The 24,558-nt window shown below is 34.4% G+C and overlaps 1 protein-coding gene across 1 annotated transcript; it reads right to left on the bottom strand.

Annotated features, from left to right (window-relative positions):
- LOC104723573 lies at positions 15,684 to 23,410 on the bottom strand. Its single transcript, XM_010441953.2, has 11 exons — positions 22,837 to 23,410; positions 22,340 to 22,409; positions 22,133 to 22,260; positions 21,615 to 21,956; positions 20,788 to 21,524; positions 19,632 to 20,023; positions 18,508 to 19,547; positions 18,190 to 18,347; positions 17,886 to 18,046; positions 17,459 to 17,616; positions 15,684 to 16,998 (listed from the first exon to the last, which is right to left on the bottom strand). The coding sequence occupies exons 1-11, from the start codon at positions 22,912 to 22,914 to the stop codon at positions 16,780 to 16,782; spliced, it is 3,483 nt and encodes a 1,160-aa protein (XP_010440255.1). The 5' UTR covers positions 22,915 to 23,410; the 3' UTR covers positions 15,684 to 16,779.

Here is a 24,558-nt window from a genome sequence, read left to right as displayed (position 1 = left end):
CATAATTTTTTGTTTTTGTTTTATTTTTTAATTTGTTTAATAGACCTTTCGAACAACATGGAAATCGGAGGAGGAAAAGATAAAGTATGATAAAGAAAATAGGAATGAAGCTTTGTATTTTTTTCCTAATTAACACCGTATATATTCATTTCTGTATTTGAAAATAATTTGGATAAATGATGTTTATTTTTGTTTTTATTTTGTAATGAGGGGAAAGGTAAAGAGAAGGAAATGCCTAGAAATAAAATGTAATTTATAAGTTGTGTAATTATGTGAATATTGTTAATATAAATTGACCACATGTCGTATGTTAATGTTATCAGGAGGATGAGAAGAAAAAAAGGAAAGCGGATAAATGTGCGGGACGATTGAGCCGTAAGACTTGTTCAATATCGTTAAGTATAATCTGTATCCTTTATAAAGTGTTATATTTTTATATTTTATTTGCTGGTTTAATTAAGTTTATTACGGGTTTAGGATCACATTAGTTAGGCTTGGAGAGGTTATGCAGGCATCGTTAGACCATCACCAACGGTGTAAATGGACAATGTTGCTCAAATATATATATATATATATATATATATATATTAATCATATAACTATATTAATTATTTTATTAAAATTAGACCACTACTAAAGAAACACATGTAAAGACAGCTAAAGAAACGGTTTTCAAATAAGCATTTTGAGAACACTCCTACATTCTCTTTTTTACTTTTTAAATATACTAAGTTTTGAATCCACAGTACGTGTGGGTTTATTTGATATATTTTGGTGAAAATTATATATGATTGATGAGAGATATGAAATATTATTTTGTAGAAAACTTTAAATTACTATTAAGACAAAAATTTTATTTTAGATACACAATTTTCAAAAAAAATTAAAATCAGTTGTGTTAAAAAAATTAAATATGATTAAAAGAATCATGAATTTAACTGGATCTAATTGGACATCGAGGCAAGGCGGATCGAACATTCGAACTGGGGACGTTACATATACTAAACCATTTCTTTGACCACGAGACAAACGAAACATTTTTAGAATCATGAATTAATCTCGTTTTCTCATATTTAATTGACCAACACCATCTATGTCTTTGTATTTTTTTTTCCCACTGTTTCCTTACCCATCATATTTTTTATCATCATTTTCATTGTCAAATTTTTATGATAATTGTCATCATTATTTTTACCATCTGGTTCTTCGTTATTCTCTTCTTCTCCCTCTTCCTTGTCACCTTCCTTACATTCTTCCATTGAATAATCATTTAAAACATTTTTTAGACTACCACTTAACTTGTTAACCCATCAAACTCAAAGAACAAAATCATTGCCTATTTTCTCGTAAAATTTGTGCAATTCCTTTATCAACATAGTCACCACATGCACTCAATTATTGATACTTTCACCTGTATACTTACTCGGTTATAGATCCATACATATTAAAACTTCTCGAACCAAAATCGTTAATACTACAAAATTGCAAATTACTTGCAGAGAAATTAATATGAACACATGTATAGCCAATAAAAAATGTGTGCTTGTCATCGATCTTTTTTCTTTAAACATCAAAAATTAAGTCAAACAACACAAATCAATATCTTGCAACGTTAATCCTTCTTCCTTAGACCCTAAAATTTACTGAAATAATATCAAATCGTCTATAAAGTCATACACAAAAATATGTTTTACAGCTCATAATAGATATAAAGTACAAAGAGAGATAAATAAGATATTTTAAGATATTAAAAAACAAATATATAATATTTTATAACACTTAAATTTTTTAATTCTTAATAGAGTTTAAATTTTTTCTAATATTTTAAAATTTAGATGTAATTTAAATATTTTTAACATTTTAATTTTTTAGTGTTGAATATTAATGATACTTAAACTTTTGATAGAGTTAAATATTTATATTATTTTAAACTTTTGATGGGAGTATTTATAATATTTTTAAACATTCTAAAGAGTTAAAATATTTATAATATTTTTGAACCTATTAAAAGTTTATAATTGTTTTAAATTTGGACGCTTGTTAAATCAAGCTTCATGCTCATTCATAGTTGGAAGCATATTAGTCTTATTTATAATGTTTCTCAGCCATTTTCTAAAAAATTTCTAGCCAATGTGGAATATACATACAATTATTTTTAAATATTTTAATATAGAAATTTACATAATTTTGAAAATGTTAAATATAGAGATCTCTGATTTTGATTGGTCGTTTAAAATATTTGAATATACAAAATTCTGAAATTTTTAAAAAATATTAAGTAATGACATGTCGAACTTCAATTGGAGGTTTAAAATCTTATGTGGACAAGTTAAGGAGTTTATAGCTCATACTTTTATTTAGTATAAATTTTTTTAAATGAGAAATTTGTTGAGCAACTCCCACTGGATTTGCCCTTAGTAACGTCCTCGAGCAAGGAGACGAATGTATGTTGTAAATTCATTATGTTAAATAGGAGTATATATATTGTTTTTATAAACAGAATATTAATATTATTGAATATTAACATAACATTCGAAGCACTATTCAACATTGGAAAAGACTCGAACGACAATGTTGTGAAAGTGGGATTGAGCTTTGTGAAAGTGGCATTGAACTTTCATCAAACTTTCTGTTCCCTCAGGGATCAGATAGGAGCTAATCTTACTTTCATAGTTGAATGTTTTTGTTTGTGACCTGTATTATCAATCATGTAACCCTATCATTTTATCAGGATTGCAAATTTTTTGCAACTTGTCTTTTCAGATTTCACTCAGTAACCCAAAAGAAGCGTTTAAAATAAAGACCAATTACATTAAGACGAGTGTAGGTAAAATAAGGGCACATTAATTAAGCTGCTTGGAAAGTAAACTGTTCAAAGATGAAGAAGCGTCTTGGGCAAACCGGAGTTGGAGTCGTTATGAGAGACACAACTGACAAGTCATGGCCAACTCAAGAAGCAAAATAAAAAAATTAATCATATGAAAAGTAGGTAAACCTGGTCAACCCCATTGTTCTTGAGTTGGCCTTTGTTGAGAAATTAATCGGTTTAATATTGGGTTAAAGTATAATTGGTATCTTGTAAATACACAATTTATAAATTAACCACAAATATATAAGCCAACTAAATAAAACACTCTTATATTTATTTGTAAATCACTCACAATACAAAGTTTATAACTTATAGTAAAAACACTCAAATCTCACACCACTCGTTATTTTTCCAAACCTCACACACTCTCTTATTTATATGTTGCTTAGTATTGCAACTTCTCTTTATTATATTGGATGCTATGGGATGATTTGCTCTCGCTTGATCTCTCTCTATTTATAGGAAGCTTGCAGCCCACTTTTGTTGACAAACATAACAACCACCACTTCTTATTTCAACAATAGAAGCACCGTCCTATTTAATTACCTTCTCTTTTTGACTTTCAGTAAATCTTTGTAGCACATGTGAAAGTGATGATGAATTACTTTTAACACTCCCCCTCATTATCAACTTTCCTTGTGCGTGTAGTCATTCCAAGTAACATTCGAAATCCGATAACCTTAGATGCAGATAAGCTTTTTGTAAAGATGTCTGCAACCTGATCTTGTGTCTTGATTGGTTTCATGACAATATCTCCTTGAAGTACCTTTTCTCGCAAGAAATGATAATGTACCTCCACATGTTTTGTTCGAGCATGAAAAACAGGATTTTCGGCTAAACGAACTGCTGACAGGTTGTCACAGTGTAATGGAACTCCATCTTCTATCGGTTGGTTTAAATCTTTCATGAGTTGAGTCAACCAAGCACATTCTTGTGTTGCCATTGCTCCTGCTCTATATTCTGCTTCTGTGGTTGAAAGAGAAACGGTAGGTTGTCTCTTACTGCACCATGATATAGCTCCAGAACCAAGGTTAAATACATATCCAGTAGTTGACCTCCGAGTGTCATGATCTCCAGCATAGTCAGCATCGCAATAACCATTGAGCTTACTTTGTACTCCTTTCTTGTAAAGGAGTCCCCAATCAATCGTGCCTTTGATATATCTCAAGATTCTTTTAACTGCTTCAAGGTGTGGTTTCTTCGGTTTCTGCATGAACCTGCTAACAACGCCTACAGCGAAAGTTATGTCGGGTCTAGAAAGAGTAAGATAGATAAGACTACCTACGATTTGTCGATACATTGTTGTATCATCCAAGTCTTTTCCATCATAGGCACACAACTTCAAATTTGGCTCCATTGGTGTAGTGATTGGTTTACACTCAGCTAACCCAAACTTCTGAATGAGATCTCTTGCATATTTCTGTTGACCAAGAAATATGCCGTCTTTTGTTCTTTCAACTTCCAATCCTAGGAAGTGATTTAATTCACCAAGTTCTTTCATTTGAAATCGAACAAACAAGTTTTCCCTTGTCCTTTGAATCTCGCCCGTGTCATCTCCGGTGATGATTATATCATCGACATATACAAGAATAATTGATAATTTTTCTCCTTGAATCTTCACGAACAGACTCGAATCTGATGGGGCAACATGATAACCACTTTGGACTAAAAACTCCGCAATCTTCCCGTACCATGCTCTAGGCGCCTGCTTTAAACCATACAAAGCCTTCTTTAATTTGCACACATACTCTGGTTTTTCGTGATTTACGAATCCTTGGGGTTGATCAATATAAATTTCACGATCAAGTTCTCCATTTAGAAAAGCGTTCTTCACATCCATCTGCCATAAATTCCATGACTTACTTGCGGCTAGTGCTAGTAGCACACGAACTGTGGTTATCTTTGCCACTGGACTAAATGTCTCATCATAGTCTATACCATACTCTTGAGAAAATCCACGTACAACTAATCGGGCCTTGTATCGTTCGATTGTACCGTCTGGAAGAGTTTTCAGCTTGTAAACCCATTTGCAGGATATTGGTTTAACACCTTCCGGTTTAGGCACTAAATTCCAAGTTTGATTTTGTTTTAGTGCCAAAATTTCTTCTTCCATAGCTTTTCTCCATTCTGGATTCCTTGACGCTTCTTCGAATGTAGTTGGCTCTTTAACTTCAGCATACGCAGCATTTATGTACTTTGGATTTTTACGTCTTTCTCTTATAGACCTTCGTAGTTGAGGTTGTACTGGCTCCACTTGTTGTTCTTCTTGTTGAGTGGTCTCCACTTCATTTGGTGTTTCATGAACACCTGTTTTCCAAGGGCTTCTTGACTTGGATCCAACGTTCGATTGAGGTGACGGTAACTGTTCTTCTGTGTCTTCATTGCCAGGAGACGATTCTAGTTGTAACTTCGTTTGTAATTTTTCTTGCAACTCATGCGTATCTGGTAAAGCTACCTTGTTTGCCCACCACGAAGATGCCTCATCGAATACAACATTTCGTGAGACATATATCTTGTTTGTATTGGGATCACAACATCTCCAGCCTTTCTTTTGTTCGTCGTATCCCACAAAAATGCAGCGAATGGCCTTCTTGTCAAATTTACTGCGATCTTCATCGGCAATAAAAACATAGCACACACATCCAAATACTCGAAAGTAACTGACCGTTGGTTTCACATCATATAACTTCTGAAATGGTGAAACAAACTCCAATCTTGGTTGTGGCAGCCTATTGGTGATATAAACACCCGTCTTCATGCATTCTGCCCAAAATCTTGTATCAACGTTCTTAGCGTGCAGAAGACTTCGACAAATTTCTGCGAGGTGGCGATTCTTTCTTTCGGCTACTCCATTTTGTTGTGGAGTTTTTGCACAAGTGAGTTGTCTCCGAATATTAACCTCCTTAAGGTAGTTGTTAAACTCGTTTGAAGTGTATTCTCCTCCATTATCAGTGCGTAGGCACTTGATCGTTTTACCGAGCTCACGTTCTACTGTGGTCTTGAATTCTTTAAATTTTTCTAAAGCCTCATCTTTATGCTTTAGAAAATAAACCCATACGTATCTTGAAAAATCATCAATAAAGGTTATCAAATATTGATAACCACGTGTTGATGGTTGTTTGATTTTTCCCAGCAAATCTGAATGAACCAGCTCCAACGGCTCCTTAGCTTTAAAATTTGAATCCTTGTAAGGCAATTGATGTGCCTTACCATATTGGCATCCTGCGCACACAATCTCATGGTTCATCTCAAGTTGTGGGAGTCCCTTCAACATCGACTTCTGCATCATAATCTTTAATTTGCTGTAATTGACATGTCCGAGTCGTGCATGCCACAAGTCGCCAGTGTCACTTCTCCTCGTTTTTTCAACATAGGCTTCTTCTGCTGACATCACATAAATAGCCCTCATTTTTGGTCCTTCTATGAACGGTGTGCCAATAATTTTTAATTCTCGATACACCTTCACATCTTCTGGACCAAACAGTACGTAGTTGCCTGCACTTGTGAGTTGGGGTACGGATAACAGGTTCTTCTTCATTCCTGGGACATGGTAAACATTTCGAAGTTGAATTTCTTCATGTCCATTCTTTTGTGGTAGATTTGTCTCACCAACATGGGCTATTGGCAATTGTGTGTTATCAGCTGTTATAATAACACGATCTCCATTGTATTTTGTGATGTTCACTAATTTTGACACATCTCCTGTCATATGATTTGAACACCCAGAGTCAACGATCCAATCATTTTTGTAGTCGACTGAGTGATCGCATACAGCGGTGAGTGCAAATTCTTTTATTGAGTCTTCCTCTCTTCCATCATCAAGATCCACTTCCTCCGCAAAGAAAGAAGTTTCAAACTCCCAATCTTCTTCTCCATGTCCTTCATTCTTTGAACTTGTGGCAGCATTTCCTTCAACTTTCTTTGACCAACAATTTCTTGCATAATGTCCCTTCTTGCCACAATGGTAACATGCATCACTTTCATTATTATTTTGTTGCCATCGATTCTGACCACCTTGATTATTTTGAGCTCCTCGAGCTCCCCCTGATTGGAAACTTCTCTCATGGTTTCCTTGAGCATCTCGTTCTTGTCCGTTGAATCTCCCGGTACCACGTCCGCGTCCTCGACCGCGACCTCGACCACGTCCTCGACCACGACCATAACCATAACCTTGGTCATTTCTCTTATTGGTGAATAAAGCTGTCTCTTCACCATTGGTTGGTCGGCTAAGTGTGGGTTTATCTAGATCCTCCTCATTCATTAGCAAATTCTCTAGATCTGCTAAAGTTGGCTCGGTAGCCCAGCCCCGAGTTGCCGTAATAATACTCTTGTATTCTGGCTTCAGACCATGAATGATAATTCTTTTCATTCTTGTCTGAGTAATAGAATTTTCAGGATCTAGTTTAGAAATCTCATCACAAAGAGACTTCACTTTTGAAAAATATTGACTCACGGTCATATTCTTCTGGGAGATAGACAAAAGCTCATTCTCAAGCCTTTGTAATTTTGCGTCATTCTTCTTCGCAAAGATTGCCGTCAATATGTCCCAAGCTTCTTTTGGTGTTCGGGCATCTTTAATCCGTTGTAGAAAATCTTCTTCTACAGCCACGGTTAAAGCATACATGGCTTTACCAGCCTTGACCTTCCACTTCTTTAAGGCGTCATGATCACTCGTTGGTCTTTGAGGTGCAGCATCTTGTCGTACCGGTGTTGAGGTTGAGGTGTCGGAAGTTGTATCTGTGCTTCTTGCTTCTCTTGGTGGTGTCGTCTCAGCTCCGTTAACGATATCCCATAAATCTTGTCCGAGCAAATAAAACTTCATGCGAGTACTCCATGACCCATAATTGTTGTTATTGAGCTTCTCAATAGAGGTAGTAAAATCCGTCATGATTTTACCAAAAGCTTCCAAATAACAACTAAACAAATATATATTAGAGTTGGTCGGATCGACTTCGCTCTGATACCAAATGTTGAGAAATTAATCGGTTTAATATTGGGTTAAAGTATAATTGGTATCTTGTAAATACACAATTTATAAATTAACCACAAATATATAAGCCAACTAAATAAAACACTCTTATATTTATTTGTAAATCACTCACAATACAAAGTTTATAACTTATAGTAAAAACACTCAAATCTCACACCACTCGTTATTTTTCCAAACCTCACACACTCTCTTATTTATATGTTGCTTAGTATTGCAACTTCTCTTTATTATATTGGATGCTATGGGATGATTTGCTCTCGCTTGATCTCTCTCTATTTATAGGAAGCTTGCAGCCCACTTTTGTTGACAAACATAACAACCACCACTTCTTATTTCAACAATAGAAGCACCGTCCTATTTAATTACCTTCTCTTTTTGACTTTCAGTAAATCTTTGTAGCACATGTGAAAGTGATGATGAATTACTTTTAGCCTTAGCCTGAATTCACTGACAATGAAGTCATCCATAAACTTCCTCACCTTTGCTTGGTAAAGTTTTGGCTCAGGATTCGGTGATGAAACATCTTGTGCCCAGAATGTCATGCAAAACAAGAATCCTTGAACTCCCAGTATATTTGCACTCACATACTTGACCAACTCGAGATTTGTTCCCTGCAAAATGAAATAAGATTAAAGAAGAAAGAGTAGAAGAAACGAACGAACGATTTAGAGAGAAAGCTGATCCGAGTTTCTAACAGATTCTTCGTTTTCTTCGTCAATGGCCGTCTTAATACACAGATCGAGCAACTCCTGATTGGTATATCGACGTGACAGATCTGATGCCCATTCGAATTTGACGGCTGGGAAATTATCCCAATCAACATCGTAACCCTAAAAACAAAAACATCGAATTGAAACGGTTCATCCAAAACCCGAAAAAGATAAAAATATCGAATCAGAAAAACATAGATCGGCTACCTCGCTCTTTTCAAATTGCTCCCAATACAGATCTCGCTGTCTGATGAATTCAGGATCGTTCCATTCTCCTTGGAGGAGAATCCGCATTTCTGTTTTGGCCTCTGCATCCGCCTTCGCCTTCGCCTCCGGATCTATCTTTGGCTTCTTCAGCGGCGGAGAAACCAACTCCGTCGTCGCATCTCCAGCCTCGTTCGGAACCCTAGACATTTATCTGTTTCTTTTTACTTGTTCTGTACGTATTGATTGAGAAGATAAAAAAAAAATGAATATATATATATATATATATAGATATATATATATTTTACCTGTTCTTCCTTTTTGGTTCAAACATCAAAAACCGATCAAGTTAAATAAATATACTTAAATTCATACAATTCATTATTTCACCGTGGGAAAATAAGTGAGTTAAATACTTCCGGCCTAAAAAAACACACTTGTTGTGAACACAAACATATAGGGAATTGTTTTCTTGTATTATTATCTATCAGGATATAACATATATATAGTGATACAATATTAAGTTTAGGTTTTACAATAATGGGCCGATAATGGGCATTCACATAATAATAGAGTTATTTATAACACTCCCCCTTAGATGACCATTATAAAAATGTAGGCCCAAATGCGCATGTGAGATGCTGCCTCGTTAAAAACCTTACCAGGAAAACCTAGTGAGAAAAACCATGGTTAAAGGAAAAAGAGTGCAGCGCGCTTTTACTCCCCCTCTTGAGTACATCACTTGAAATCTTCGAAATGACCGATCCAATATGATGAAATAGCTTCTTTAAAATAGTTGTTGGAAACGTCTTGGTAAATGGTTCGCCAAATCTTCACTTGAACGAATCTGTAGTAAACGTGTATCGCTATTCTTCTATTGGTCATGGGTCTCGCAAGTGACTCATTTTTATCATTATCTTTGTTTTTCACAATCTCATTAATGTATTTCAAAGACTTTAAAGATGATAGTCTTTCACCATTGGAATCATAATATTCCTCTTCAGGTGTTTATCTTTCACGTGTTCTTTTGTTGTCTCATTAAAAACCTTTCATGGAAAAACCCAATAGGATAAAAACCACGCACATGAGCATATTTCTCCCCCTGAAAACATCATCTTCAGGTTAAGCATTATGATCATATATATCATCTTTTCTAAACTGTTATAAACAGAACTCATATGATCATCATATATTCTCTCGGGTCATTGAACTTCAAGTCATTTGTACCCCTTTCATATAAAAGATTTATTTGAACTTTAAGCCAAAATCTTCTTTTACATACAATCAACTTATACATAAGAGTTATTCATACTCTCTTTGTAAAGTTGTCTCTTTCAACTCTTCTTCTTAATATGGTACTACAAGACCATTTTTCTATGTAAGATGATGTATGCATCTTGAGATAACATGTCTTTCAACAGATGTCAAATCCATAACCTTAAAAAATTTCATGAAAAATCTGATCTTATAAAATTCGATTTCTCCATCTTTTAGGAGTAATATTTCATCATCGATTGTTTCTACAAGAGATCAGATAATATTTTCATCATCAACATATTTTGCACTTGTTCTTGTACCTTTCTTTTAACAAGAACCACTTGTAAGTGCAGAAGAGACAAAATACATATACAATTTTTCTTTTAACGAGGTTCAGCAAATGCCTACATCCTCAAACTTTCTTGAAAATACTTCTTGAACACTATTACAATTAGTGTTCAATCTCGGATTTATACAACCCTAAGATTTTTTCTTAGATTGTTTCCAATTTCAACCCACTATAAGATCACTAAGATCAATAACAATGATCTACAAACATGATTCTCTCATAGATATAAACTCTCACCCTTTTCTCTCTAAAAGTGTCGAAAGGCATCAAGACTTTTTCTTGCTTTTACAATATTCTCAAGAACTATTAAATATTGCTACTAGCAATATAAGTAGCAATATAATTACTTTAAGGTATATATCTCTTATAGTTTGAAATCCTTTTAAATATACTAAATCAAGTCTTGCCGTATTTTCAAACTCATAAGGGATCTACATAGTTGTTTCCACCATATGAGAGTACATTTCTCATAATAAATATCAAGTATTTATGAGAATCATTGTACTACTACATGTACTTTATTTCTCATAAAGATCCCCTTATGTCCCACTCATTTTACACTTTCAAGTGTAAGGACTACAAGTCCAAATATTATCTCTTTAAGAGATTTGAATTATTTCATAGTTACTTCTTTCAATGATTAACCAATCATTCTATGTGTACACTTTTCAATAAAACTTTTTATATTGACTGCGGTTTATGATCCTCGATTTTTATCCATAACATCATCAACTGCAACATTGCATACAAACATATTAACGACGTCGATTTGCTCTTTGGTTCCTTTTTGTTCTAGACATGACTCAACTTGTTGAGATTTCTTTTCATTATGATTCTCAGGTACCTGAATCTCTTTCTTACTCATGTCTACATCTCTTCTAGAGATTTTCCATAACTCTTTGCTTCCTCGGTGCCATATTAATTTATGCTCCTTTTTCTTTTCCGGGGATACTTATATTTGGAACCATAAGTCTATCACACATCATGTGATCCTTAGACTTACTAGCAGTTGATCTTATCCTTCTAGGATATTAATTTCAATTGAAGCACAGCTGGTATATGTGACTTTGTCACTCAAGGTCAGAAAATGGCTCTTGCATGCTTTTAGCATCTTTGCAAACTTTGCCAATAAATTATATTTTTAATTTCTAGCACACATTTCTTAGTACGAGGATCAAGATAATTTCTTCCAATATATTTATTTATCAGCTGCTTATTTTCTCCCCCTTATGTTGGAAAGACTGACTCACTAAAACAGTCTTGAGCCTCAAATTTTTGAGATATTCAATCTTTAAAAGAGATTCATATCCAACATATTTCCAACATTCTTTCAAATTCCATCTTATATAACTGTGGTGGAGCAACTAGAATGTAAAACACATTTAGATGGAAGATATCTGATTTCTGATCTAAACCAATTGTAATGAGGAAGTACTCATGATTATTCGTTGGCATGATGCGAATTACTTGACATATAGAATCATTTATGTCAATTACTTGGCATGGTTTCACCACCATTGTCAATTAACCAAATACTCTCGCAAACACCATGTTGCAAGTTAATAACAAACATATATAGTGGATGATCATTCCACAATATCGCTTTGTATACATACGAGAAAATTGACATTATCCAAATTCATGGGGTCGGTGAAAACCATATAATCGGCTTGCTTTGTAAAGCAGCACACATAATAAATCACAAAATAAACTCTTTAGGTTTTCTAATAAATCTTTTGAGAATTTTCTGATTATTCTTTCGCATCACTACTAAACCGGAATGGCTTAACTGGTCATGCCAAACAATGAGATTTTCACAAAGCATTTTATCTTCTAGATAATGCATGTAATCTCTAAAATAATTTTATTGCCTTGGGTGATACTTATGATTTCAAAGTATATTCTTCGCATATTGTCTCAACATGATTACTTTTCAAATCCTCAAGATTTGCTTTTTCATATGAGTGATTAAACTCATTTTGGGTGTGAACATAATCTTATATTTGTTCCATCACCTCTGTATGTGGGATTCATGAATTCTCCCCCTCGAGATGATGACACTTCATGTCTATCAATCTCGATTTGAATTCCACTTTGTAATCAATAACATTCTCAAATTGGGTAATATATTATATCTTAGACCCTTTTAACTTTGTGGCTAATTGGGAGATTATAACACATAATTATCAAATTATGTTCCCATAGGCAATAGTATATATACTCTTCAAGAGCTTTCAATACTTTTTCTACTACTTCTTATTATTGTAGTAGAATAGTGGAAATTGTCTCACACTAACTTCTTTCATCATCATCATATATAGATGAGATAAGTACCTGATGTACTTATTATTCACTTATAGTGGAGATACTAGTCGACTTAACCGCGACCTTATATAAATATCATACCCACATTTATAACCACTTTTATAGCAACTTTCTTATCATTGATGTGACATTTTCCTTTTTCTTTGCATAAAGTCATATTCAGTTCAATGAATAGGCCAAACCAATATGATGTGATTTACATCAACATCTCATAAATTTATACAGTCACAAAAAAATAAGATTATAATATTTTTTAAAAATATTTTTCACTATATTGTGTCTTACTTGACAACAATATTTTGTGACAAGTAAAATATATTTTCTATAATATATTTCCAACAATGATATTATTTTCTATTATAATCTTGGTTATAAGTAGAATTAAGTTGTTTGTATATATTCTCTTATAGACTTTTAGTCATTTACCTTCTTTAGATTATTCTAAAGAACTAGTGAATTTTTATGGTCATATATTTGGACTTAAACCTCCCCATAGAAGTGATGCCAAGAAAACATGATCAATAATTATTATTTAGTAATTTGTTACTAAATTTTCAATGTATTCACCAAAAAAAAAGTTGGAGGACAGGATTTAAAATATTTCATCATGATATTATATCTAATTTTCATTAGATTTAAATTTGTGATTAAACAACTAAAATAAATCACAAACATTATAACAATCATATATATAAATGAATGTTAAATAAGTATTAAGCATCATTTCTTTATACTTTCTTTTTAAAACGTTAAATGAATATATATATATATATATATATATATATTCTTTTTAAAACGTTTTATAAAACCAATATATATATATATATATATATGTTTTAATCAGTTATCAATGAAAATAGGTTATTTATAAAACATTAGCTAATAAAGCATATCATACTTATTTATTTGCTAATCAATAATATATATATATATATATATAGATATATATATATATATATATATATATATATATATAAATACTTATCTCCATGGAGAGACGTCATCGGATCTGTAACGGAAACAGCTTCCACTAATGATAGTTTGCTCGATCCTTTATATTGAATCCTTCGTTTCAAAACAATAAGAAACTTTTAGCCAAGTATAACAAAACAACGAATAATGTATTTGATTGCTATGGCTATTACCAAAGCACTTAGATCTAGAGAAATTATTCATAATCATATATAAATCATACGGTTTATAAACCTCGATCATAAATCAATATATAAAAATCATGTGACAATGAAGCACTAGGCATCATACTCAAACTAACGATCGCTAAACAACCTCAAACCAACGATTTACCAAATCAAAGCACTAAAACAGTGTAGCAGTTAACGCGTAGTTTGATTTGGTAAATGCAACATTATGTTCAATAATATGCAGTCAATCAAAGTATGTTTTTAATTTAAAACAATTAACAAATACGATGCTTAATAATATAGGAACTGAGATCGAACAAATACCGACAATCCAACATAGATTATCAATCAATTATAAATCACCAAGCATGTGTGCAGGTTTGGGCGAGTCAATAAAACATCAAACCATATATTTATAAGCATGTCTTAAACTTAAAACATATACAATTCTTCAAATTAGAATATATTAATCACATAGAACTAGTCTAAACCATGTAATACAAATAAACTGCAAAGTCGATTGATTTCAAACAACAAAGTTGCATGAGTATATAAATATTATCCAATACCAAGCTAACCACGTAATACTAAAACAATTAAACAAACGAATTTCATAATAAAGCATGAACAGTGGAGCATCTATCATGTTTCGATTTATTCACGACGTGGGAATAAGCCTGTTAATCGATCGATAATATAACACGGTTTTCTTAACATATTAATTATTAAACTATTACGATTCTATCACGATTATGTGCTTATAAGTATATTTTGATGGACTCATGCATGACCATAACTTTATAAAGCAATATGATATATAAATCACTTATCTCGATGATGTTGGTGTTCTCTCGGTAGGAAGAGCGAAGCAGAGACGAGAGACGTTCGAGGTTGGAAGCGGTGACGGCTGCTGCTCAACGTCAGCTGATAGGGTTTTTTTTTTTCTCTAGAGTTTTTTTTTTTTCTTAAAAACAGCTAGGGTTAGAGATTCGTGCTGATAACGTGTTGTGAACACAGAGATTTAGGGAATTGTTCTCTTGTATTATTATCTATCCTATAGGATATAACATACAATAATACAACATTAGGTTTAGGTTTTACACTAATGGGCCGATAATAGGCATCCACATAACAATAGAATTATTTATAACAACAGTGAGTTTTATTAATGTTGTATATATATTTCAGTAAAATGTAAAATTTAATTCCAGTTTTAGATTTTCTATAGAAAACTTCGATACAACAGAAGGCCTAGAATTAAATTAAATTTGACTTTGGTTTGATTTTAAATATCAAAAGCCTAACTATGTAACCTTACTTGGCATATTACACGCTTGCTGCCATTCGGGTCTGGGTTACACAAGGCCTATAATTCTTGAACTCAAAGCATGGTGTGTGATTCCTGATCCTAGGCAATTAACTTGTGTTGTAGATATCCTTGGAAGACCTGGCCGTGTTGATTATGTTTATGACTTGGCAGAAACAATACAAGTTTGAGCAGAGCTAGGTAGGTTACATGGAAGAGTAGAGACTGTTGGTGAAGCGAGCAAGCGGTTGGTTAATTCAGTCGGATCAGCAAGTGACAAGTGCTATCCAATGCTTATACGTCAATTATTTGGTCTGACATATTCCGAATCATTCATAGTGAAAACATTGTCGTAGAAGCGGTTCCAAGGAGATCACTTATAATGAAATTAGCTTAATTAGTCAAATGAAATGAAACAAATACGATTTGACTAAAGAATTGAGTTAGTTATGGTTTAGAAACAACTTTTATGGTATGTGAACAGTATAAACAAAATTTGTAACTGTAACTGTATAACCAAAAAAAAACAAATTACTTGGGAAAAGACTTGACTGTGGTTAACAACTATTTACAATGCAAAAAGCTTTATGCAGCAATACAAGCTAGCCATTGTGACTTGGCATGAACTAAGCCAGGAGAGTACAAAAAAACAACACTGCCAAAACTGAAGCTAAGCCTGTTTACACAGAAGGCCAGAAGAAGTGTTTCTACAGTCTACCGAACTGGGGCGTTTACGAATGGCGAAGTAAGAGCATCCAAACATCCCCAAATGGAATATCAAAACAGAAGAGCATCTTGTATGGGTCCATATGAAACCGAATACAGATACAAACAGAAATCGCAGAAGTAGCTTGAGGTTGCTACTTACTACTTTGTTGGGTTCAAGACGAACAGAGCAACAACTAACATGGTGAAATTCGCAACAACTCACATGTTGGTATGAAACTTAAACGCGGTGCACCAAAAAACCAAAATCAGCTAAATTTTGAAAGTTTCCGTTGTTAAATTTAGAAACCAAAGACGTTGTGTAACAATAATCTATTATAAGTGTTCAAAAAGAACCACTATCCTGATCATTTGCTTGGTGAAAGCTACTCAGCAGAATAAGATGACAAAATAGAGGAATACATACCTGACAGAAGCTGATAAGCACATGATCTTGTTATATCACCGCAAAAAATTTATGTTTCAATTCCAATTATACTTTGAACAGAACTGAAACATGATTAGAGGGTAATAGAGCAGTGTCTTGTCAAAACTCTTATCACTACCCAATCTTTGAAATGACTATATCTAAGAATCCTGCTACTCTTCTATAAATATTCTTTAGTTAGTCTTGGATACCCGGACACCAAAAAGAAGAAAGACATGAAACAGGACCCTGAGAATTACTGCAAAGTGCAAACGTAGACCTTATATATCCATCCTTATCTAGTGTCCTCTTTCCAAGTCTTTCTTTCCTAATCTATTCAAGGGTAATCAGCCTTGAACACTATCCTAATTATAAGACTTTTCTATGGAAGTTCATGAAAACCAGAGGTAATCTAGATCCATGCTTCTGGGTTGCTCTTCTTGCTAAAACACTATTCTATTCTTTATAGGACCAGAGCCTATGTACAAAATAGATTCAACACTTTGGGCCACCGAATCTTGATGAATTTAGAGCATCCAGTGCAACCTCAATCATCTTTATAAGCGCTTCCACATCATGGAAACTGAAATCGACAACTTTCTTGATAGCAGCGATACAATCTCCATGCTTTGTTTCTTCTAAAGTGACAGTGACTGCTTTAAAAGCATTTTGAGTTTTTGCTGAGGCTTCCATTGCCAGATTCATGCTCTCTGTCTGCATTAGATAATTATAAGATATCAGCTTTGTTTGTCACAGGAAGATAGATGAGAAAGACATGCACAGCTCAGGCAACAGAAGAATCTTAGTTGTCCAGAATCGACACAACTCCATGTTTCAATTCAGCAAACATATATTTAAACAGGGATGTAATGAAATGAGACTGATATGTTCCAACTGCGCACACATCAATCCCTCTCTTTCAGTGATTCATATATGGAACTCTATAAATTTGTTCAATTGAAGTACTGTAAAATGCTTGTATCACGTGTTGCATCAAAGATGTATAGAAAATGCATATATAAAGAAATTGATCTCTGACTATCCTATCTCTCTTAACCAACTTAAAGGCCTGGAAAGTTGAGGTATCAAAACTCAAACAGCAGAGGTAAGAGACAACCCAGCTTGCTTTTTGAAATGTATCATGCCAATAATTGATGAACGTGGGATAACTTACAAAGTCCAATAACGGAAGAAAATTTAGCTGGCTTTTAGCAACAGTGAGAAGGTTTCCAGCAACAAGGGAGAGACCTCTTTTAGTTTTAGCAGACTTATCAATCACCCCTTGATGATTAAAACTATCAACATCAGATGCAGATGACGACGGTGATTCACCTGTAGAAACGATTATATGAACTTCCAGATATTAAAGCGATAAAATTTTTGTAAACTATGAAAGGTGGACATACTAAGCCAAATAGTATGAATACATTCAGTACTGCTGAGATAAAATATCTTTACTACGTGACCGAAACAAAAAAAAACCACCGAGGACTATTTTAGACAATGAAAACCATTATTATTCTGACTTGACCACATTGACAAGATATCTCCAGAAAAAGTTCACTCACTGATATGATCATAGATCCAAAATCCAATATTACCTTGAGGAGTCATCTGTACCATCTTTTGCAATTCATTCCATTCTCCACTCAGACCTAAACTTCTGCCGTACACTAGCCTCATGCAAGCCACTTCTGAGCATTTATAGGCCAAAACAGCTGCAGCCATTTCTTGGCTCGTTTCATATTGATGGGCACAGCTTCTGTGACAAACAAGCAGAGTGTTCAATGACCACAAAAACATAATAGAATCAACAGCATTCTGTTTCGTAATACACTGATTCCTGACAAATTTCCTCAGTTATAAGGAAATAGAAAAAAAGAGCAAGCAAAATCATTCACTTACTCTGAAAGTTTTGCAGCAGTATGGTAAGCTTCAACATGGCTCATCGTCACCCCTTCCACATTATCAGTACTGCACATTTCCAAAAGTGAAGCTCCAAAGAGAAATTTCAGGGACGCTTTAAATTTGGTCTCCTTGTATTCATAATCAAATCCAGAGCTCTGAATTCATTGAGATAGAAAGACAACCAAATTAAAAACTAACAGAAGAAAGACAGCACTGTGATTCATTCTACTGTTCCATCATTTCTTTCATTTGTTCAATTATAGCAGATGAAACTTGAAGCTTCATACTACATTAGACGTAGCATAAAAAACTGACCTCCAAACAGTTGGCAAGCTTTTTCAGCTTTTCAGCCTCTTGAAGTATATCATTCGCAGCATGGCAGGATCTATCCATAGTCTCATGAGCAATGTCACCGATTTTGTTTATCCCAGCTCTATTTTTAAGGACCGATTTCATACTTGTGCACGGTAAATCACCAAACTTTGGGTTTCGTTTACATACTTCTGGTTTTGGCTGTTTCCTGTTTTTAGGATGAGTTGTCGACAAAATTTCACAATTAGCTTCTTGGGATAGGGGTTTTCTATCATGAAAAAATCTACTCCCAGCATCACCATATTTCATGTTTTGTTTTTTCCGAGGTAAGCTCTCTGCAGCTGATGCACGATTCGTCGGGCATGATGACCTTTCTGGGGAAGAAGAAACTGATCCCAGAGGAGATGCTTTTACTTCTTCCACATACATTCTTCCACTTTTATGTGATCCTACAACCTTCGAAGAGCTTGATGTTTCTACCCCAGAAATCTGCCCACTTCCACCAGAGAAATATTTACATGAGGCATCAGCATTCCGGTGTTCTTGAGAGCCATCAGCCTGAAACAATTCATTTCTTTGGCATGCTTTAGATTCCTGGACTGAAATCTTATTTATTGTCGCCTTGACCATTGATGGCTCTTTTTCATCACTATCTGCAAACAATTTTAAATTGTTGCCATCGCTACCCTGCTTGGAACCCACCAACCTTACTTTCCTCACTGGAGTATTGATTCTGCCATGAGCTTTTGTACACAAGGAACCACTAGCAGTTGGTAGTTGACGTTTGTGATCAGGTTTGCTTTTAGATGCGAGTAATCTTTTCTTTGTGTCTCGCTCTACATCCAAAGTGTGAAAATCATTGTCAGGACGCTTTGTTTTTCTCTCTGCTGGAGTCCATTCCGGATCTTGATTCCAATGTATTTCTTCTACTTTCATATCTCTGGCGAGTTTGTTTCCAACACCAGTCGTGATATGCTTGGAACCATCACTTTCTTGTTTGTCACCCTCCTTTTTCTTCTTAGTCTTTATCTGACAATCAGTACCTACAATAAGAACAAGTTATTTTGAAGAAAAAAGAGAAGCCCAAGTGAAGTGAAAATGTACTCTTAGCTGTTAGCAAAACCGACCTGCTGATCGCCACTTTGCTTTCTGGTCAACCTTATCCTGAACAAAATCGCGCGACACACCAAAGTCAGTGGATATCTGAGTAGCATTAGGCGTTTCTCCTGACAGCTTCAAGTTTTTTATTTTAAGAACATGTGCGCTACTTTTCATAGGCGTTGCAGCATCAACCAAGATATTGCTTGGAAGTCCTTGAGAAAAGTCTTTCATGTTAGACTTCTTTTCAACTGGATTTGGCAATGAACCAGAAGTTAATGGTTGGTAGCTTTTATCAGCATAAATAGCACCAGAGAGGAGTTTGACACCAGTTTCAGGACCATGAGCCTCACCAGCACGAAAGTGTATGATAGCCTTTGTTGTCTCTTCCTCGCTGACACCACAGTGGTTCATTCCAGGCCTACAAGAGAAGTTTAGGAAGGAGGGTAAGAAGATGTGATAATATGAGAACCTGAAGGTTCTGCACAAGGTTGAATGACCAAATCCAGAAAGTAAGTAGAAGCGTTGTCAAAACAATTTTACATCTTTACTGCTTGACCCAGCTGTTCTAGGGAACAAGACCTAACACGATTAAAAAAACTTCAACTATAAACAACTATGAAACTTATTTCAAACTAAACATGATAGCGACTAAAAAGGATTAGTGCTTGAATCAAGAAAAAAGCACAGGATACAAACCTTGAATAGGAGATACATTAAAAAGCGAGGTTANAAATAGCACCAGAGAGGAGTTTGACACCAGTTTCAGGACCATGAGCCTCACCAGCACGAAAGTGTATGATAGCCTTTGTTGTCTCTTCCTCGCTGACACCACAGTGGTTCATTCCAGGCCTACAAGAGAAGTTTAGGAAGGATGGTAAGAAGATGTGATAATATGAGAACCTGAAGGTTCTGCACAAGGTTGAATGACCAAATCCAGAAAGTAAGTAGAAGCGTTGTCAAAACAATTTTACATCTTTACTGCTTGACCCAGCTGTTCTAGGGAACAAGACCTAACACGATTAAAAAAACTTCAACTATAAACAACTATGAAACTTATTTCAAACTAACCATGATAGCGACTAAAAAGGATTAGTGCTTGAATCAAGAAAAGAGCACAGGATACAAACCTTGAATAGGAGATACATTAAAAAGCGAGGTTAAATGGAATAACTAGATACTTACAGCCACGTTTGCATGCTACACAGCCACTTATCAGGCAGCTTCTCAGTATTCAGGCCAAGGGGAAGTAGTCGCCATGTCTTACAACTATCACATTGCGCCCAATTGTCAAGGTGAAGACTGGTGGAAGCAGGTGCAACCGCGAAATCAAACCCAACGTCCATACTATTGTGACCTATATATGCAGCATCTTTGAAAGGCATCTTTGATATAAATTTATCACCAGAACTATTTTTAGTATTTTTCTGTCGCAACTTTGTCAAACATGTCTTTTTCTCCTTCACAGCATGCACCCCACCAACCTTTAATTTGTTTGATCTAGCAAATGCAAGTGTGGGATCACTTTTACCATCTTTTTTAATATCTTCCTGCAAGTTACATTTTGCTGTAGACCCATCAATAGTAGAACTTGCCGCACCTAAACCAGAAGTTGACTTCTCCCTGGCCAGCTGACCAGTGGAAAAAACTTTTTGCCTTTTCATCTCACCAGTTGATGAAGTCTCATTCCAAGTGGTGGCAGTAACGCAGTCAGCTTTCCTTCTCCTTCCACTTGGAGTTTCCTCACAAAGTACAACATCCGAAAACTTGTTCTTTGTCTGATTAGAAGGTTCCTTTCCTGTCTTAAGCACAGGTTGGTTGTCTGATAAAGTATATTGCTTCTCCTTCTCTTTCACAACAAGCAGACTATCAGGAAGAGGCGACATCAGTAGATCCTCTGGGAAAGGAATGGCAGTCATTTCCTGTTTCATGAAGTTAAAAGTAAGTTGGTATCAATCCCGAACCATTTAACCCACACAAAAAAAACCGACAGAATGTGATATATGATCTACCTGTAGAATGCGGGAAGGAGATTCACTTGTCTTCTCCATAGATGAATGTGGTAGCAGTCTGCTACTATCATCATGGCTGTTTCGGGGTGGTGAATTTAGAGAACCATTGAGACAAAGATCCTTGGAAACTATAACCTTTTGGGACAAAATTTCAGAACCCATTTTGATCCGAACCGTAATTGGCTTATGATCAGGCAAATCATTGCCCGGTATTCCTGCATTTCCTTTCTTCCCAGGAGCTTGGGCCATAAGAGATCCTGAAGTTTGATAGTTCTGAGGATCCTGATTACTTACTAGTTTACAAGATGTAGGAGGCAGTGACGTAAACTTCTGAACCACATTCTGAGCAAACAATAATTCATTAGTACTCATGATTAAACTAATACCAAGAAAGCAATCACTGAAAGGTCCAGATTCCTTCAAACCTTAAAAAGAATCCATAATGAAGAATACTGAAACAACAAAGTATTTTCAATATTTTTATCTTCAAAACGAAGTGAGAATTGTTGTTCTCATACCTTTCCGTGAAAATTATCAGAAAATCTTTGGACGTCATGATTTTCTGGAGAACTCCTTTGACATGATGATACAGCAAGCGAACGTTCGTAAGTGGGCAAAAATGATCCATAGTCACAGATATTTGGACCTGACCAACCACATCATTCTTTCAATGACATTTCATCTCAATATACTTTCGCACTTAAACCATAGTTAATATTAATTACCAGACAGGTTAAGGGCTCCAACTTCAAAATCTTTTTGGAAGTGGCCAAGTACATTCTGTAGCTTCTTGTCCTTCAATACACCACCCATAGAAGAAGACTTTAGCAAAAAATAAAAGATACAAAAACAGAGAAGAAATGCATATCCACACTTATAAAAAAAAATACTATGTTCCCCATAGAGAATGCATACAAGCGAGAATGCTACAAAAGACGACACATAGTTCTTCAAGCTGGAACTCAAAACTCTAGAACAAGCAAGATACATAGCATTTGCGATATCTCATAAAAGCTATATCTAACTGAACTAAGATGCAGTAAAGTTAATCAGCATTGGCCTTATGAACAAAACATCATTTACCAAAAGACCTTCAACTTTTCAAGTAGACAAAAAAAACCCAACATTGTAATTAAGCTTTTCAATTCTTTACACATAACACCACACAAAGAAGCAAATGTAACTGAAAAAAAAAAAAAAAAATCACAAAAAAGATGCTCACAATGTAGGAGAGATCAACAACGGCTTCATCAGAAGAACAATTCATCTCTCCTTCTTCAAGTTCATAATCCTCTCCCATCTTCTAACACTACAATACCCCTAAACATAACCCAATTCCCAAACCCTAATTACTACTACTTCCTAAAGCCCCCTCCCCACACACACAACACACACTAACTCAGCCGCCACCAAAACCGTCCCGAAAATCCAACATTGCCCAGAAATTTCAAAACAAAGAACGCGAAAACACACACACGGAATCAGTCAGAGTATCCCGCAAAATCCCACAAATTTGTTCAATCTCCAAACCCAGAAGAACCAAGTTTGGTCGTTTCAAAACGCGAAATTAGTCACTTCATCCAGTTTATTAAAAAAGACTCTGATCAAGCTCGTTCGATCAAAGAGCGTGAATTTGTAAAGTACGATTCGATCACTGAGACGAGGTCGTGATCGAGTCAAAAAGGCGACGAAGTGCGGCTACGAGGTTTACGGAAGGTTCGGCGGCAAGTAGCTTTGTGCGTCTCCGAGTCTTTTTTTTATTTATTTATTTTTTTTTTTTTTTGAGACAAACAAAAGACGCAATGGTTTAGAAAGAGTGTTTAGTTTTTTTGGAGGGTTCTTTCTTTGGTTTAATCATTAATTAAAAAACTTTGATTTTGTAATTTTCCTATGATTTTGTCTCTTTTCATTTAAAGCTTGAGAAATATTTTTACACTTTGCCCCTTCTTTTTCTGACTTTTTACCGGATTTTGCTTAGCATTCAGAATTGAGATCGGATCCCCCTATTTAGAAAGAATTTGGATCGGAGTTCTTATTTAGTGGTTCGTAATTGGATTCAAATATATATGGTTGAATGTTTCTCTTAGTAGGATAGATATGGATTTGGACACATATAATCATTATCTTTGAAGTAACTGTTTAAAATTATGTATGTTTTCCTATGTAGGTGCGTCTACATAGGAAAATAAGAACTCCGATCCAAACATAGTATAAAAAGAAACGAAACGGTTATAATGAGTATTATAACAAATACTATTTGTGAGAAGGAATGGAACTAACAAAATAGTGACTTGAGAGTTAAAAAGAAAAGAAGTATAACATCAAACTAACTGCAACTAATCTTTTTAAATTGTAAATGTATATAATTTTTTAAAAGATGATGATTTAATTAATGAATCTAATTAACATAGTTAATGAAATTATTTTAGGGATTTATAAACAGATGCATCAATAATTTTTTAAAAAAATACATTGACTATAATTGTAAAAGTAGACGAATCATGCATTATTGTCACTTAATCTTTCGGCTATATAAGGTGTCAAAAAAAAAAAAAAAAATCTTTCAGCTATAAATGTGTTTTTATATCCTAGAACTTATTAACTCTAAATTTTTTTATTTTACCTTTTTGATAAAAAATCAACTCTAGATTTAATCACTTCAAATTTTAAAATGTACTAAAATTAACTCTAAATTTTGATAACATAATAAATTTTGAAGTAATACAAAATTAAGCTCATTTTCTAAAGAATTTAGGTTTCTCACATGTCATCTACGAGTCTTGTTTAGGCCTAGTTTTGTTATTGATCTAAAGCCATCTTATATAATAAAGTAAGATTTTCTCTAAACATGTTCTAAGTAATTGACACATAGACACTCTTCCTTTTGACATTTTTTATTTTTAATATTAAATTTTATAATTATTTGTTTTTGTTAATTTTAACT

This window comes from Camelina sativa, chromosome 11, assembly GCF_000633955.1.
Source record: "Camelina sativa cultivar DH55 chromosome 11, Cs, whole genome shotgun sequence".
NCBI lineage: Eukaryota > Viridiplantae > Streptophyta > Magnoliopsida > Brassicales > Brassicaceae > Camelina > Camelina sativa.
Note: the sequence above shows the minus strand (reverse complement) of the source record. Positions and strands in the feature narration are given on the sequence as shown.